This window comes from Vipera berus, assembly GCF_964194415.1.
Source record: "Vipera berus genome assembly, chromosome: 3".
NCBI lineage: Eukaryota > Metazoa > Chordata > Lepidosauria > Squamata > Viperidae > Vipera > Vipera berus.
The window spans coordinates 3,933,772-3,951,484 of NC_138204.1; the positions used below are offsets into that span (position 1 = coordinate 3,933,772).

At 48.5% G+C, this 17,713-nt stretch overlaps 1 protein-coding gene across 1 annotated transcript in view; it reads right to left on the minus strand.

The window, feature by feature from the left end:
- LOC308665494 (signal-regulatory protein beta-1-like) overlaps positions 1-12,474 on the minus strand; it is a gene marked incomplete at its 3' end in the record, with an annotated part of 20,189 nt that extends 7,715 nt beyond the window's left edge. Inside the window, exons 1-4 of the mRNA XM_081323555.1 lie at positions 12,337-12,474; positions 7,342-7,683; positions 6,838-7,158; positions 4,669-5,016 (exon numbers count right to left, since the gene is read on the minus strand). Coding sequence (XP_081179681.1) covers positions 4,669-5,016; positions 6,838-7,158; positions 7,342-7,683; positions 12,337-12,421 — 1,096 coding nt within the window. The 5' untranslated portion in view covers positions 12,422-12,474. The remainder of the gene's footprint in view (positions 1-4,668; positions 5,017-6,837; positions 7,159-7,341; positions 7,684-12,336) is intronic.
- Between the last annotated feature and the right edge of the window lie 5,239 nt (positions 12,475-17,713).

Consider the following 17,713-nt stretch of genomic DNA (forward strand, 5'->3'; position numbering starts at 1 on the left):
AGGACAGGACAGGACAGGACAGGACAGGGCAAGGCAAGGCAAGGCAAGGCAAGGCAAGGCAGGACGGGACGGGACGGGACAGGGCAAGGCAAGGCAAGAAGACAAGGCAAGGCAAGGCAAGGTAAGGCAGGACAGGACAGGACAGGACAGGGCAAGGCGGGACGGGACGGGACGGGACGGGACGGGGCAAGGCAAGGCAAGGCAAGGCAAGGCAAGGCAAGGCAAGGCAAGGCAAGGCAAGAAGACAAGGCAAGGCAAGGCAAGGCAAGGCAAGGCAAGGCAAGGCAAGGCAAGAAGACAAGGCAAGGCAAGGCAAGGCAGGACAGGACAGGACAGGACAGGACAGGGCAAGGCAAGGCAAGGCAAGGCAGGACGGGACGGGACGGGACGGGACGGGACAGGGCAAGGCAAGGCAAGGCAAGGCAAGAAGACAAGGCAAGGCAAGGCAAGGTAAGGCAGGACAGGACAGGACAGGACAGGGCAAGGCGGGACGGGACGGGACGGGACGGGACGGGACGGGGCAAGGCAAGGCAAGGCAAGGCAGGGCAGGACAGGACGGGACGGGATGGGACGGGACAGGGCAAGGCAAGGCAAGGCAAGGCAAGAAGACAAGGCAAGGCAAGGCAAGGCAAGGCAGGACAGGACAGGACAGGACAGGACAGGGCAAGGCAAGGCAAGGCAAGGCAAGGCAGGACGGGACGGGACGGGACGGGACAGGGCAAGGCAAGGCAAGGCAAGGCAAGAAGACAAGGCAAGGCAAGGCAAGGCAAGGCAAGAAGGCAAGGCAAGGCAAGGCAAGGCAGGACGGGACAAGGCAAGGCAAGGCAAGGCAGGACGGGACGGGACGGGACGGGACAGGGCAAGGCAAGGCAAGGCAGGACAGGACGGGATGGGACGGGACGGGACAGGGCAAGGCAAGGCAAGGCAAGGCAAGGCAAGAAGACAAGGCAAGGCAAGGCAAGGCAAGGCAAGGCAAGAAGACAAGGCAAGGCAAGGCAAGGCAAGGCAAGGCAGGACAGGACAGGACAGGACAGGACAGGGCAAGGCAAGGCAAGGCAAGGCAAGGCAGGACGGGACGGGACGGGACGGGACAGGGCAAGGCAAGGCAAGGCAAGGCAAGAAGACAAGGCAAGGCAAGGCAAGGTAAGGCAGGACATGACAGGACAGGACAGGGCAAGGCGGGACGGGACGGGACGGGACAGGACGGGGCAAGGCAAGGCAAGGCAAGGCAAGAAGACAAGGCAAGGCAAGGCAAGGCAAGGCAAGGCAAGGCAAGGCAAGGCAAGGCAAGGCAAGGCAAGGCAAGGCAAGGCAAGGCAGGACAGGACAGGACAGGACAGGACAGGGCAAGGCAAGGCAAGGCAAGGCAAGGCAGGACGGGACGGGACGGGACGGGACAGGGCAAGGCAAGGCAAGGCAAGGCAAGAAGACAAGGCAAGGCAAGGCAAGGCAAGAAGGCAAGGCAAGGCAAGGCAAGGCAAGGCAGGACGGGACAGGGCAAGGCAAGGCAAGGCAAGGCAGGACAGGACAGGACAGGACAGGACAAGGCAAGGCAAGGCAAGGCAAGGCAAGGCAAGAAGACAAGGCAAGGCAAGGCAAGGTAAGGCAGGACATGACAGGACAGGACAGGGCAAGGCGGGACGGGACGGGACGGGACGGGGCAAGGCAAGGCAAGGCAAGGCAGGGCAGGACAGGACGGGACGGGACGGGACAGGGCAAGGCAAGGCAAGGCAAGGCAAGAAGACAAGGCAAGGCAAGGCAAGGCAAGGCAAGGCAAGGCAAGGCAGGACAGGGCAAGGCAAGGCAAGGCAAGGCAAGGCAAGAAGACAAGGCAAGGCAAGGCAAGGCAAGGCAAGGCAGGACAGGACAGGACAGGACAGGACAGGGCAAGGCAAGGCAAGGCAAGGCAAGGCAGGACGGGACGGGACGGGACGGGACGGGACAGGGCAAGGCAAGGCAAGGCAAGGCAAGAAGACAAGGCAAGGCAAGGCAAGGCAAGGCAAGAAGGCAAGGCAAGGCAAGGCAAGGCAGGACAGGACGGGATGGGACGGGACGGGACAGGGCAAGGCAAGGCAAGGCAAGGCAAGGCAAGAAGACAAGGCAAGGCAAGGCAAGGCAAGGCAAGGCAAGAAGACAAGGCAAGGCAAGGCAAGGCAAGGCAAGGCAAGGCAAGGCAGGACAGGACAGGACAGGACAGGGCAAGGCAAGGCAAGGCAAGGCAAGGCAGGACGGGACGGGACGGGACGGGACAGGGCAAGGCAAGGCAAGGCAAGGCAAGAAGACAAGGCAAGGCAAGGCAAGGTAAGGCAGGACATGACAGGACAGGACAGGGCAAGGCGGGACGGGACGGGACGGGACAGGACGGGGCAAGGCAAGGCAAGGCAAGGCAAGAAGACAAGGCAAGGCAAGGCAAGGCAAGGCAAGGCAAGGCAAGGCAAGGCAAGGCAAGGCAAGGCAAGGCAAGGCAAGGCAGGACAGGACAGGACAGGACAGGACAGGGCAAGGCAAGGCAAGGCAAGGCAAGGCAGGACGGGACGGGACGGGACGGGACAGGGCAAGGCAAGGCAAGGCAAGGCAAGAAGACAAGGCAAGGCAAGGCAAGGCAGGACGGGACAGGGCAAGGCAAGGCAAGGCAAGGCAGGACAGGACAGGACAGGACAGGACAAGGCAAGGCAAGGCAAGAAGACAAGGCAAGGCAAGGCAAGGCAAGGCAAGGCAAGGCAAGGCAAGGCAGGACAGGACAGGACAGGACAGGACAGGGCAAGGCAAGGCAAGGCAAGGCAAGGCAGGACGGGACGGGACGGGACGGGACAGGGCAAGGCAAGGCAAGGCAAGGCAAGAAGGCAAGGCAAGGCAAGGCAAGGCAGGACGGGACAGGGCAAGGCAAGGCAAGGCAAGGCAAGGCAGGACAGGACAGGACAGGACAGGACAAGGCAAGGCAAGGCAAGGCAAGGCAAGAAGACAAGGCAAGGCAAGGCAAGGTAAGGCAGGACATGACAGGACAGGACAGGGCAAGGCGGGACGGGACGGGACGGGACGGGGCAAGGCAAGGCAAGGCAAGGCAGGGCAGGACAGGACGGGACGGGATGGGACGGGACAGGGCAAGGCAAGGCAAGGCAAGGCAAGAAGACAAGGCAAGGCAAGGCAAGGCAAGGCAAGGCAAGGCAAGGCAAGGCAAGGCAAGGCAAGGCAAGGCAAGGCAGGACAGGACAGGACAGGACAGGACAGGGCAAGGCAAGGCAAGGCAAGGCAAGGCAGGACAGGACGGGATGGGACGGGACGGGACGGGACAGGGCAAGGCAAGGCAAGGCAAGGCAAGAAGACAAGGCAAGGCAAGGCAAGGCAAGGCAAGGCAAGAAGACAAGGCAAGACAAGACAAGACAAGATAGGAGGGCAAGAGAAGAAGGGCACAACAGAGAATGAGGTGGGTCGGACACAACTTTGCAACTAACAAAAACAACAGGATCATGAGAGTAGCGCCTGCTTGCAAAAGAGCTCCTGGTTGCTACATGGCAGCCTCTGTAGTGATGGCCAAATCTGGCTGTAGCTTCTGCCTTGCCTTATTTTTTTCCAATAGGTAACCAGGTTGGAAGGTAGCTTAAAAGTAAGTTATCAGAGTTTTCTGATAAAGTGGGGTTGCCCTATGAAAAGGGGGAACCTGGATAAAGGGCTTACACTGACTTCTATAGTTAGCACAACAAAGAACTTCAAAATGAAATTTGACCGGTTTGGAAATAATCATCTGTCCTGTCCGGTTACATCCGGGGTCTTGACCTGAGCAGGGAGGTTGGACTAGAAGACCTCCAAGGTCCCTTCCAACTCTTGTTATTCTCTTCTGCTCTGCTCTGCTCTGCTCTGCTCTGTTCTGAAAGAAGGGAACCAAGCTAGGAATAAGGAAACATTTCCTGAGATTTAGAACAATTAATTGGATTGACGACGGGTTTTAAAATTGTTTTAATTTTTAATTGTTGAGCTAATTTATTTTGGGGCTGTTTGTTTAATTTTTTTAAAAAACTTTTGTATTGTTGTTTTTTATTGTCGTTAGCCGCCCTGAGTCCTTCGGGAGATAGGGCGGCATATAAGTCCCATAAATAAATAAATAAATAAATAAATAAATAAATAAATAAATAAATAAATAAATAAATAAATAAATAAATAAATAAATAAATAAATAAATAAATAAATAAATAAATAATCAGTGGGACCACTTGCCTCCAGAAGTTGCGGATGCTCCAACATTGGAGGCTTTTAAGAAGAGACTGGTAGAGGGTCTCCTGCTTGGGCATAAGGTTGGACTAGAAGACCTCTAAGGTCCCTTCCAGGGCAATAGAAGAAGGGGACGACAGAGAATGAGGTGGCTGGATGGAGTCACTGAAGCGGGAGGCGTGAGCTTAAACGGACTCCAGAAGATGGTAGAGGACAGGAAGGCCTGGAGGAACATTGTCCATAGGGTCGCGATGGGTCGGACACGACTTCGCAACTAACAACAACAAGGTCCCTTCCAGTCCTGTCGCTCTGTTTCAGAAGCAGAAATACCGATGGCTAATTTCACACAGTGGAAGGAAAAAACAACAACAGCTTAAGTCAGAAAGGGAAAAAAACAAACTGCAGGTTGTGTGTCAGCAAATCCTCAGAAGGAAAGTTCTGAAGGATTCAAGTAGGACTCACTTGATGGAGCACTGCCCAAGCCTTTGTGATCTTCAGGTTGCCTTGCAAGGGCAAGTTTCATTGTTAGAGTGAGCAGACTTTGGGATTCCTGTTGAAACAGGCAGCCGAAGTGCGAGTTGTTGCTCTCTTCGGTGGCCATCACCTCCAGGTAGGTCTTCAGGGAAAAGGTCCCATCGGGATTCGGGGTCCTCGGGCCAACCGTTCCTTTCCTGCTTGGGGCATTGTTGATAAACAACTCCAAGTTTGCATCGTCCGGATAAAATTCTTCCATGCTGCAAGTGACCGTCACGGTGGCGTTCGGCTGGACGGGGGAAGGCGGGCTGGTCTCCAGACGGACTTTGGGAGGAACTGAGCAAAAGAAGCCAAAGAGATCAGTCAGAAGAGCTTCAGACTCATGGGTCCTGCACAGGGCTTTTTTTTTCTCATAGAACGCTCAGAACGGAGTTCCGGCACCTTGTTTGGATGGAACCTTGTAGGGTAGGCAAGGCTGGTTTTATGACACGTGTGAGTTCCGGCACCTTTTTCTTTTACAAAAAAAGCACTGGTCCTGCATGCAGAAGGGGCTGGAAGGCCAAGCTGATTCTGCTCTCCCATTCTGGCCTTGGGGGGGGGGGAACAAGAAGTTTCTCTGAACACAACCCTGGTGTGAAAAATCCTGAGCCTGGTTTGCCGGAAGCCCAAGACGAAAACTTATTAACGCTACCAGCGAAGAAAGAAATAAAGAACTCCATCCAATTCTCAGCAACTCTGTGTCGTCGTTGCTTCGTTTCACCTGTGCTGGTTAGGTTTCTATTCTGCCCTATATTTAAATGACACCTTCTCACCCGCCTTCTTAAGGAGAAGCTTCCTGACAGTGAGGACAATCAACCAGTGGAACAGCCTGCCACCAGAAATTGTGGGCGCTAAATCACTGGAGATTTTAAAGAAGAGACTGGACATTCACCTGGCTGATATGGTACAGGTTCTCCTGCTTGAGCAGGGGGCTGGAATAGAAGACCTCCAAGGTCCCTTCCAGATTCTATTCTATTCTATTCTATTCTATTCTATTCTATTCTATTCTATTCTATTCTATTCTATTCTATTCTATTCTATTCTATTCTATTCTATTCTATTCTATTCTATTCTATTCTATTCTATCCTATCCTATCCTATCCTATTCTATTTTGTTTCTATTCTATTCTATTCTATTCTATTCTATTCTATTCTATTCTATTCTATTCTATTCTATTCTATTCTATCCTATCCTATCCTATCCTATCCTATCCTATCCTATCCTATTCTATTTTGTTTCTATTCTATTCTATTCTATTCTATTCTATTCTATTCTATTCTATTCTATTCTATTCTATTCTATTCTATTCTATTCTATTCTATTCTATTCTATTCTATTCTATCCTATCCTATCCTATCCTATCCTATCCTATCCTATCCTATCCTATCCTATCCTATCCTATTCTATTTTGTTTCTATTCTATTCTATTCTATTCTATTCTATTCTATTCTATTCTATTCTATTCTATTCTATTCTATTCTATCCTATCCTATCCTATCCTATCCTATCCTATCCTATCCTATCCTATCCTATCCTATTCTATTTTGTTTCTATTCTATTCTATTCTATTCTATTCTATTCTATTCTATTCTATTCTATTCTATTCTATTCTATTCTATTCTATTCTATCCTATCCTATCCTATCCTATCCTATCCTATTCTATTTTGTTTCTATTCTATTCTATTCTATTCTATTCTATTCTATTCTATTCTATTCTATTCTATTCTATTCTATTCTATTCTATTCTATTCTATTCTATTCTATTCTATTCTATTCTATTCTATTCTATTCTATTCTAGAATTTGTCTGTTCTACTCTACTCTACTCTACTCCTATTCTGTTCTGTTCTGTTCTGTTCTGTTCTATTACATATATTTGGCCCCCTAACTCAAATAATCAGATTCCTTTTGTCCCCTGAGCAAAGAAACAAAAGCAAACTGCTAAAACAAGGTGAAACAATTCCAGAACAATCAGCATTAAAATATAGCTCATCAGGTGGGAAGTGGATCCCAACTGGATCCACGTCTCTGGGGAAACAGCCAGAGTCAGAAGGTTTTTCTAAACCAGGTCCAGACTCCGTGGCCTTGTCCCTCTCTGCAACGCAGAGCTCACCTACCTCTTAGGACATCAGCGAGCGGGAAGGCTTGCTGGAGAGGACCATTCAACGATCTGTGTTGGATCTGGCAGGTCAGCTGAGACCTCACATCTCCTTGCTCCAGCGGGATGTCCACCGTGCTCTCCGCTCGGTACGAGATGCCATGTTTTCCACCAGCAACCAGGATGTTGGTCTGGGCAGCCTGTATGTCTTTCCCGCCCTTCAACCATCTGACTGTGATCTCTCGGGGGGAAAATCCCTCTGTGGAGCAGTTGAAGGCGGCCCAAGACCCCGCTGTGATTCTTCTTGTGGGGCCACGAACCACAGGCTGGGATGGCTGGGCTGAAGGAGAAAATAGAGAGAGATATCAGTTGACGTTCCTCAAAGATAACACAGGAAGCTACAAGAGTGTGTTTGGTTGGAGAGACTCAACTTCAGAACATGGGATTTACACCCACATGTCTCTCAATTGACTGGGAACATCTGCCTCCATCCCCAGAAATCAAATTGGAGAGCCCCACCTACCAATTACGGAGACCAGAGTGCCTTTTCCTGAAGCCAGCTCGCTCTCTATGATCCCTGCTCTGAACTTCACACAATAGTAGGTCCCGGCATCTTCAGGACGGATGTTTGGGATGTTGATGCTGAAGTCCGTGTTGGATCCTGGGACCAGCCTCACCCCGCGGTTGGAAGCAACTTGCTTGTCACTGTAAATGGGGGGCTGGTTTCTGTCCAGCCCTTTGAACCACCGCACGCTTCCGGGTAAATTTGCCCCAGTCAATGTACACTGTAGAGTGAGGCTGTCTCCAGTGTTCACCGATACGGTTTCCGGAAGTTGTGTTACCTCCATTTTCTGTCCTGTAACAACTGAAACAAAAAGAGACACTTTTGTGACTAGGTTTCCTGTAAGTGGTCACCACTCTTCTGGACACAAAGGACCACTGGTGGTGCTCTTTCTGCATCTACAGTTCCTTACACCAATATCGCAATCCCAGAAGAACAAATGCACAGTAAACAACAGTGTAATCTAGGAACCACCAAGAACACTCCTAGTAACACTAATAGTCACTTCTATATAAACAAAAAGCAAACCCACTCCCTTCTAGCACTGATCATGTTACCTAGTTGGGTAATGAAATGTCTGCAAGAACACCAAGCCCTACAGTCCTCCTCCTCCTCCTCCTCCTCCTCCTCCTCCTGGTCCTCTCCACAAACCCCACTCCCTTCTTGCACTGATGATGTTAGCTAGTTGGGTCATGAAACATCTGCAAGAAAAACCATCAAGCTCAGAGAACAGCAAGGACCCCACAGTTCTTCTTCTTCTTCTTCTTCTTCTTCTCCTCCTCCTCCTCCTCCCCTCCTCCTCCTGGTCCACTCCACAAACCCCACTCCCTTCTTGCACTGATGATGTTACCTAGTTGGGTCATGAAACATCTGCAAGAAAAACCATCAAGCTCAGAGAGCAGCAAGGACCCCACAGTTCTCCTCCTCCTCCTCCTCCTCCTCCTCCTCCTCCTCCTCCTCCTCCTCCTCCTCCTCCTCCTGTCTGCAAACCTCACTTCCTTCTAGCACCGATGATGTAACCTACTTGGGTAATAAAACATCTGCAAGAAAAAAACCAAGTTCAGAGACCGCCATGGACCCCACTGTTCAATCCTGATTCTCTTTTATAGGGACCAGTGCTTCATCTGGGCTGTTGAAAAGGGTTTGGTGCTCTTTTGAAAGAATATATCCTTGGCTCTTCAATTAAACTGTCAACGCTGCTCACGTGGTCGGATGCTCTTGCTTTGACAACGGATGGAAATGTAGCCATCTTTTCTCTATTGCTTTTAGAGTTTGTTGATGCTGGGAGGGGGAATGTGGATGAGAGTCTAGCTAGCCATAACAATAATAACTCAGCCGTGGGAACCCAAGGTCACTGGGCCCAGAGTTGATTCAGCTGGGGAGAAAGCCCGCATGCTTCAAGCAAATTGGGGAATGTGATTTATGTCTGTTAATTGAAGGGGGGAATTGTGCTTTGTTACTTTGTTTCCATGGGAGGGGGATTAAGTTTTTGGCTTCAACTATGTAGTGCCGATACTTTGTTCCTCGAATAAAAGATTCTTTAAGGTAAACAATGCCTGGAAGTTCTCTGGAAGAGTTTCATCTGTCGGAACCATGACATAAACCCCCAAAGCAGGCTAGTTTCTGCCTGCTATGAATTGCTGGATCAGCTTCTGGTTGGTCAGCGTCTCATGCTTTCTGCCGTTGGAGCCACCAAAGATTTCGTGAAGTTTCATTTCTGATGTTCTCTTTTTTGTTCCCTTTTTTCTCCGCTGGGTGGGGAAGCCAGTTTGCTGACTCCAGAATACTGCCAAAAAAAAACCCCACCCTCCAAAAAATACTGCAGTGATTTTGGTCACCCTACTACAAAAAAGATATTGAGACTTTGGAAAAATTTCAGAGAAGAGCAACTAAGATGATCCAAGGCCTGGAGACCAAAACATAGGAAGAAGGGCTGTGGGATTTGGGTCTGGCTAGTCTAAAGAAAAATAGAGGAGACATGATAACAGCATTCCAGTATCTGAGGGGCTGCCACAAAGAAGAGGGGATTAAGTTATTCTCCAAAGCTCCAGAGGGAAGGACAAGAAACAATGGATGGAAACTAATCAAGGAGAGAAGCAACCTGGAATTAAGGAGAAACTTCCTGACAGTGAAGACAATTAACCAGTGGAACAGCTTGCCACCAGAAATAAATGGGTGCTCCATCCCTGGAGGTTATTAAGAAGAGGCTGGACAGTCACTTGTGTGAAATGGTCTAGGTTCTCCTGCTTGAGCAGCGGGCTGGACTAGAAGACCTCCAAGGTCCCTTCCAGCTCAATTCTAATTCTAATTCTAATTCTAATTCTAATTCTAATTCTAATTCTAATTCTAATTCTAATAATTCTAATAATTCTAATAATTCTAATAATTCTAATAATTCTAATAATTCTAATAATTCTAATAATTCTAATTCTAATTCATGATTTTTTGTACCCATCTGTGGGTGATTTCTTTGAGGGCTGCCTGTGTGAAAAGAGTCTGCGAAAGGAACGGAGGGGAGAAGAGAGATTAAAAAGTAGAAGAGGAGACACTTGACAGCTAATCTCATAAAGTTCAACTTTTTCATTCCATATAAGAAATTAAAGAAAGAAAGAAACTTAGCCTGGGGGAAATTTGCTGGGAACAGGCCCTTCAAAAGATACAGGGTTTCCTGTTTGAGGAAGGGTTGGACTAGAAGACCTCCAAGGCCCCCTCCTACTTTGTTAGTCTGTTAAATCCTACTAGAAGACTTTGTTTTGAGGAAATCAATGTTGAGGAAGCTGGGAAGTCCTCAAGATGTATCTGTTGTGATGCAGGGTCAGCCTGTGGGTTCAGCAGTTGGGTCAGATGATTCAGAGGAGGAAGAGGAGGAGGGGTTTGGAGAGCCTGCAGAGAACAGTTCTGAGGCTTCGCAGAGCTCTCAGCCAGGCCCCTCCCATCTGGTTACTACACAGACCCAGCTATGTGAGCCTGAAAGCGTGGATGAAGATGACCCACAGCTGGCCCTGTTCAAGGACGCCCGACGCAGGAGGCAGTCATTCAGGAGTAAACAGAGGAAGGCAATGGGGCACTTCGGAAGGAGGCAGAGAGAAGCCACGCCCTGAACTGTTTAAAAGGGGAATGTGTGGGAGGGCTGGTTTGCTGAAGGCAACCGTTTGAGCAGCTCCTGTTTTTGTGGTTCGTATTTTGTTTTGCTCAGTTTGCTCTGATTTGGATCTGTTTTGTGTAAATAAATTTGGTGGGCTTACTTCCAGCCTTTTGCCTTTTGTAAAGGGGTTGTCCCTGACTTTTCTGCAGGGCCGGTAGTAGGCTGGAACAGAACAGTATCCACACTAGAGGTGTCTTTAAAAAATCCTGCCTTGAAACCTGGGCAACTGTGGCTTCCTTGATCTTCTCCAATTCTTGGGGCTTCATGTCTCTACTTGAGGTTGCTGACTCAAGAGCTGGAGAAGCATCCCATAGCAAAGCCGGGAGAAAGAGTCCTCAAGGAATCCAGCCAATGGTCCATTCTGTCCCTGCTGTTGACCTGGTCTTCTCTACCTGTGCATCAGTAGGCAGGCAAAGTGCCTGAAGCCCCTGAAGGCAGGACAAGAAGCAACGGATGGAAACTCACCAAGGAGAGAAGCAACCTGGAATTAAGGAGAAACTTCCTGACAGTGAGAACAATTAACCAGTGGAACCACCTGCCTCCAGAAGCGGTGAAGGCTCCAACACTGGAAGTTTTAAAGAAGAGAATGGACAGCCATTTGTCTGAAATGGTAAGGTTTCCTGCCTGAGCAGGGGGTTGGACTAGAAGACCTCCAAGGTCCCTCTCCAATTTTATGATGATGATGATGATGATGATGATGATGATTGTTTCTTTTGAAGCCCCCCTTGGATAAGAGGAAAAGCTACACATTTAGCAGGAGAACTACGGTAGACTTCAGCTTTTCTCACTCCTGGGCTGGAGATGAGAGGAAGGAGAAGTGGTTGGAATACACTAGAAAAGAGCTTGATTCAGCTACGCGTGTGGGGGGGTAGACAAGCAAACGGGTTTTTTTTTGCTTAATTTCCCAACAGTGAGAACAGCCAACCAGTGGAATGGCTTGCTTCCATAACTGGAGGCTTTTAAGAAGAGAATGCACAGCCGTTTGTCTGAAATGGTACAGGGTCTTCTGCTTGGGCAGGGGGTTGGACTAGAAGACCTCTGAGGTCCCTTCCAACGTGAGGGTTCTGTATGCTCTGCAGGTCTGTATATCATCTAGAGCAAAAAGGTTATCTGAGGTCAGGTTTTCCTGACAGAACTGTTGATCAATGGAACAGCTTGCATCTTGGAGTTGTGAGTGCTCCATCGCTGGAGGTTTTCAAGGAAAAAATAATAATTGATCAACCATATTTTTTTTGAGATGGTGTGAGGACTCCTGCCTTGAAGGGAGGTTTGAATTGAAAGAGGGAGCAAAGAGGCCATCTAGCAGGCCTCTCTCAACAGCAGGGGAGGGGTACGGCATCCTCTATCTCTAGTCTACGACACCGTCCTTTCAGCGGTTCCAGGAAGGCTCCACCCCCATTTGCACCACTCAGGTAATAAGCCTCCAGGTGGCCTCAATGACTCTCTAAAAGGATGCAAATGACCGGCTGTCTGCAAGGAGTATAAATCCTTCCATTCCCCACCGTCCAGTCAGAACCTGAGGAAGCTTCTGGGATGAGAAGCAAAATGTCTTCAATGGAAAACAAGGAAGCCCAGATGCCTCCTGAGAAACCACCTTTGGGGTTTCTGGATGACTGAGAATCTCCATAGACAATGAAAGAAATCTCCTCCTCCCCGGATCCAACATCTGGAACTGGCCTTTGCTGGCTCGTCTCCCTGTTCAGAATAGCACAGCAGCTTTGAAGCAGCCTTAACATTCATCCTGCGCTGGATTTTACTCCTGTTGTAAATCTGAGAATGGAGCCTGCGTGATCTCAGTTGTCAACACTCACCCAGATCTCGTTGGAAGAGAAGGAGCAGCAGCAGCAGAAGCGGAAGAGGACCAGGGATTCTCTTGAAGGACCTCAAGGCTGCCATCCCGACAGCAGCGGGAGAGACATCTGGGGTGACTTTGCGTCTTGCCTACTAGGTCTTTCCTCCCGCAGGAGGAGCAAAAGGGGAACTCTCATTTCCTCCTTGTAAATTTGGACCAGTTTCTAAAGTTTGAGTTACGGCAAAAGAGGCAGCATCCAGTAAATGAAGTCCACGGAACTTCTGCTGCTTACTCAGGGGGAGTAAAATCACCTCTAAATTGGCAATATTCAGCAGCTGGTCTTTCTCGGTCATTTCCCCCCCCCCCAAATTTAAAAGGTCTAGGACAGCTCATTTCTCTCAGCTTTTCATATGTTGAGGAGCCTTTATAGATGTGAAAGAAGGGGGGAAAATGGGTGGGGATGGGTGATGCTACTTAAAAGTTACTTTGGGAAAGAAGCCATTGAAGGAGAAGCTAGTTAGAAGCCAGATTCTCACAATTCAGACTGGAGATAGGTGATGTCGCGTCCCTCCCCCCTCTGTTGAGAGAGGGCTGTTCAACTTTGACCGAGATGGCCTCTTTGACCCCTCTTTCAAACCAGCGGTCCTCTCGGTCCAAAAGGTGGACTTTGCTGTCTTCGAAAGAGCGGCTTTTGTCTTTTAAATGCAGATCTTGTCCTGAAGGGTTTGTTCTCCTGCGTTGTGCCATACATTTATGGAGTTGTTGCTTCGTTTCCCCAGAGTTTAGATCTCCACCTGGCTCACTGCATTGTGCTGGAAATTGAACAGCAACACAGCCCTTTCAGCAGTTCCAAGAAGGCTCCCCACCCATTTGCACCACTCAGGTGACCCTGAGGACACAGGTAAACCTCCAAGTGGCCTCAACGACTCTCTAAATTAAGGTCTCCTGCTTGAACATTGTTCTGTTATTCTGATGCCAATGGCAACTTCCGGTAACTCACTTTGACCATTGGGATGTGTCTCCTGAAGCTGGAAACTGGGTTCTGCATGGTTAGTAAGCTTTGTCAGTTTCTAACCCTGAAGAAACTTCTCTGGGGCAGGAGTAGCCTTTGAAATCAAACCCGCCGCCCATGAAATGGGGACTTGCAGGAAAGTTTAGGAGCTGAGCTAAGAAGCAGACAGACAGGGTGAGTTTCCAGCTGGAGCAGAGCAAGCCAGAAGCAAGTTCAACCATGGAAGAATCAGCTGCTGTTAACCAATTTTAATACGGACAATGAAACACGCCTTCTACTACTGTTGAAGGAAAAGTCTTCGTCAGGGTTCAGTCCAAGCCGGGAATAAACAACATGGCGACTGCTTTAGAAAGAAGGTTGCAGTTTATTGAAGAGGAGAGCCAGACAGGTAGATGGCTCTGGAAGAAAAGAGAGAGAGAGCACATGTAGGGAGTGGGTTTTTATACCCTCTGGAGCCTTTTGTTTGGAGTTGTTCCTGTGGCATGAACTTTGACCTGAGTCTGGGTGTACCCTTTGGCATCTGTGAGTTAATCCTATTCTGTCCAGTCTTAAGAGTTTGGGTGCGGTATGTAGACACAGTGGCTCAGTGGGTTAGGACGCTGAGCTTGTCGATCAGAAGGTCGGCAGTTTGGCGGGTCGAATCCTGAGCGCCGCGTAGCAGAGTGAGCGCCTGTTACTCATCCCAGCTTCTGCCAACCTAGCAGTTCGAAAGCACATAAAAATGCAAGTAGAAAAATAGGGACCACTCCGGTGGGAAGGTAACAGCGTTCCGTGCGCCTTTGGCGTCTAGTCATGCCGGCCACATGACCACGGAGACGTCCTCGGACAAGCGCTGGCTCTTCGGCTTTGAAACGGAGATGAGCACCGGCCCCGAGAGTCGGAAACGACTAGCATGCATGTGTGGGGGAACCTTTACCTTTACGTAGATTTTAGGTGTCTTTGTCTTCCTAAGCTTCTGTTTTGTACCAGCCTGCTACCGGCCCTGCAGAAAAGGCAGGGACAACCCCTTTACAAACGGCAAGAGGCTGGAATAAAGCCTGCCAAATTTATTAACATAAAACATACACCAACCATGAAACAGAAGCTATGAAACAGGAACTATCCAAGTGGTTGCCTTCAGCAAACCAGCCCTCCCACACATTCCCCTTAAATACAGCTCAGGGCGTGGCCTCTCTCTGCCTCCTTCTGAGGTGCCCCATTGCCTTCCTCTGTTTACTCCTGATTGACTGCCTCCTGCGTCGGGCGTCCTTGAACAGGGCCAGCTGTGGGTCATCTTCATCCACGCTGTCAGGCTCACACAGCTGGGTCTCCACCAGGTGGGAGGGGCCTGGCTGAGGGCTCTGCGGAGCCTCAAAGCCATCATCAGCAAGCTCTTCAACACCCCCCCTCCTCCTCCTCTGAGTCGTCCGACCCAACTGTCGAACCCACAGGCTGACCCTGAATCACAACAGCTTCTAGCTGGGGGCCTCCAACCTTCCTGAATGGATTATCACATCTGCATTTCTACAGAGCTGGTTTCTGCTTGGGGGAGGGAGACCTGGGGCTATTAAGAAAAACTGGGCATGTTTTTCTGCCTTTGTAAGATCCTTTAGGGAAATGTAATATTCTGCCCTTTTAATATTTCCTTCTCTGGAGAGGGCTGACTTCCCACACTACTTAGGCGCTGAATTTTGTGTTTGCTGCTTTAAAGGACGTTCTTTTTGCCTGGTCTCGCTTTTGTTTTTTTTTTTTTTTTTTTGAAATTGCGTCATTTCGGAGGCTCCGTGATTTCACAATGGCAAGGAGGTGAAAATCATGAAGCTGAGCCAGAAAAAGAAATCCACAAAACTCCTTTTTAGATTTTTGACGTTTAAGGATTTGCATATTTTTTGAAGGCCTTTCTTCTGCTCCGTTTCATATAAAACCCTAATAAGTGTTGATTTCATGAAATTTGTTGTGTGTGGGGAGGGAAAGGGGTAATTGTTCCATTTTAGCTGAAGCTGATTGGTCAGGAATAAACACCAGAGTTAAAGATTCCTGACACTGTTGAGATATTTTGCTGTTTGACCAAAAAAGGGAACAGGAATATTACTCCTGTTTTTGTTAGCTGCAAAGTCATGTCCGACCCATCGTGACCCTATGGACAACGTTCTTCCAGGCCTTCCTGTCCTCTACCATCTTCTGGAGTCCATTTAAGCTCATGCCTCCTGCTTCAGTGACTCCATCCAGCCACCTCATTCTCTGTCGTCCCCTTCTCTTGCCCTCCACCTTTCCCAGCATTAGGCTCTTCTCCTGTGAGTTCTTCCTTCTCATTAGGTGGTCAAAGTATTTGAGTTTTAGCTTCAGGATCTGGCCTTCTAAGGAGCAGTCAGGGTTGATCTCCTCTAGGACCGACCGGTTTGATCGCCTTGCAGTCCAAGGGACTCGCAGGAGTCTTCTCCAGCACCATAGTTCAAAGGCCTCAATTCTTTGGCGCTCAGCCTTTCTTACGGTCCAGCTTTCACAGCCATACATTGCAACTGGGAAGACCATAGCCTTGACTATACGCACTTTTGTTGGCAGGGTGACGTCTCTGCTTTTTAGTGTGCTGTCTAGATTTACCATGGCTTTCCTCCCCAGGAGCAAGCGTCTTTTAATTTCTTGGCTACGGCCCCCATCTGCGGTGATCTTGGAGCCCAGGAAAATAAAATCTGTCACTACCTCCATTTCTTCCCCATCTATTTGCCAGGAATTGAGATGGCCGGATGCCATGATCTTGGTTTTCTTAATGTTAAGGTTCAACCCAACTTTTGCACTCTCCTTCTTCACCCGCAACAAGAGGCTCTTTAGTTCTTCTTCACTTTCTGCCATTAGAGTGGTATCATCTGCATATCTTGGGTAATATTGCTCCTAAAAACTCAATTTAATAGGATAAATCTGTACAGAATAAACCTGTAGTGGTGCTGTTTGACCACAAGAGGGAGCCAAAGACTTAAACATTGCCTGTAAGCTACTAATTTAATAGAATAAACCTCACAATACATAGTTTTACCACAGTTGGTAAATTATCACACATGGTTGCTAAAAGAAAACAAGAAGTATTCAAGTAATTCAGGCAACGGAAGCAAAGATTGAAGTAAAAGTTCATCAGCTTAATAATAATAATAAAGTTGGAAGGGACCTTGGAGGTCATCTAGTCCAATCCCCTGCTCAGGCAGGAAACCCTATACCATTCCAGACAAATGGCTTTCCGGTCTCTTCTTAAAAACTTCCAGTGTTGAAGCATTCACAGCTTCTGGAGGCAGGTGGTTCCACTGGTTAATTGTTCTCATTGTCAGGAAATTTCTCCTTAGTTCTAGGTTGCTTCTCTCCTTGGTTAGTTTCCATCCGTTGCTTCTTGTCCTGCTTTCAGGCGCTTTGGAGAAGAGCTCGACTCCCTCTTCTTTGTGGCAGCCCCTCAAATATTGGAAGACTGCTATCATGTCACCCCTCATCCTTCTCTTCATTAAACTAGACATACCCATTTCCAGCAATTGTTCTTTGTATGTTTTAGCCTCCAGTCATCCTCTGATCCTCTTTGTTGCTCTTCTCTGCCCTCTTTCCAGAGTCTCGACATCTTTTTTATATCGTGGTGACCAAAACTGGATGCAGGATTCCAACTGTGGCCCTACCAAGGCATTGTAAAGGGGTATTAACACTTCACGTGATCTTGATGTGATATTAGTGGAGAAGTCAAACAGATAAATGATAAGAGCGAATTTTTGGAGCATAAAATAGGGAAGAGAGACATTCACCATGAAGCTGAGTTGGACGATAGAGCCTTATTGGAATTACAGGACTAAGAACTTCAGCTATGGATTCTGAACTGTCCCTGAGTTGATAGAAGATATGTAATCTAAGAATGATTAAATATTGGGCTCAACTAGTACTGGGAAGCAGGAAAAAAATTGAATTTGAAATACATAAGATTTACAGAATCATCACCATTTTGCCAGGCATTCTCATTGAGAAGCTGACTGACTTGAAATTCTCCCCCCTCCATCTGCGATTGGATTCAAGACTTTCTTAGGGACCAGTTACAAACAGTGAGGGTCGGGTCTGCTTTGTCCACCCCCCTGAAGCTTTGCACCGGCTCGCCACAGGGCTGTGTGCTTAGCCCCTACCTGTACTCTTTGTACACATATGACTGTGTATCATCTGACCCATCTACTGTGATAATTAAGTTTGCAGATGATACGACCGCGGTGGGTCTTATTAGAGGTGGGGATGAGACAGCATACAGGGCGGAGGTACAAAAACTATCCATATGGTATTGTAACAACAACTTGCACCTGAACATCGGCAAGACGAAAGAGATGGTGCTTGACTTCCGGAGGAAAAAGGAGGAACCTGCCCCACTTTACATCGGGGAGGACTGTGTGGAGAG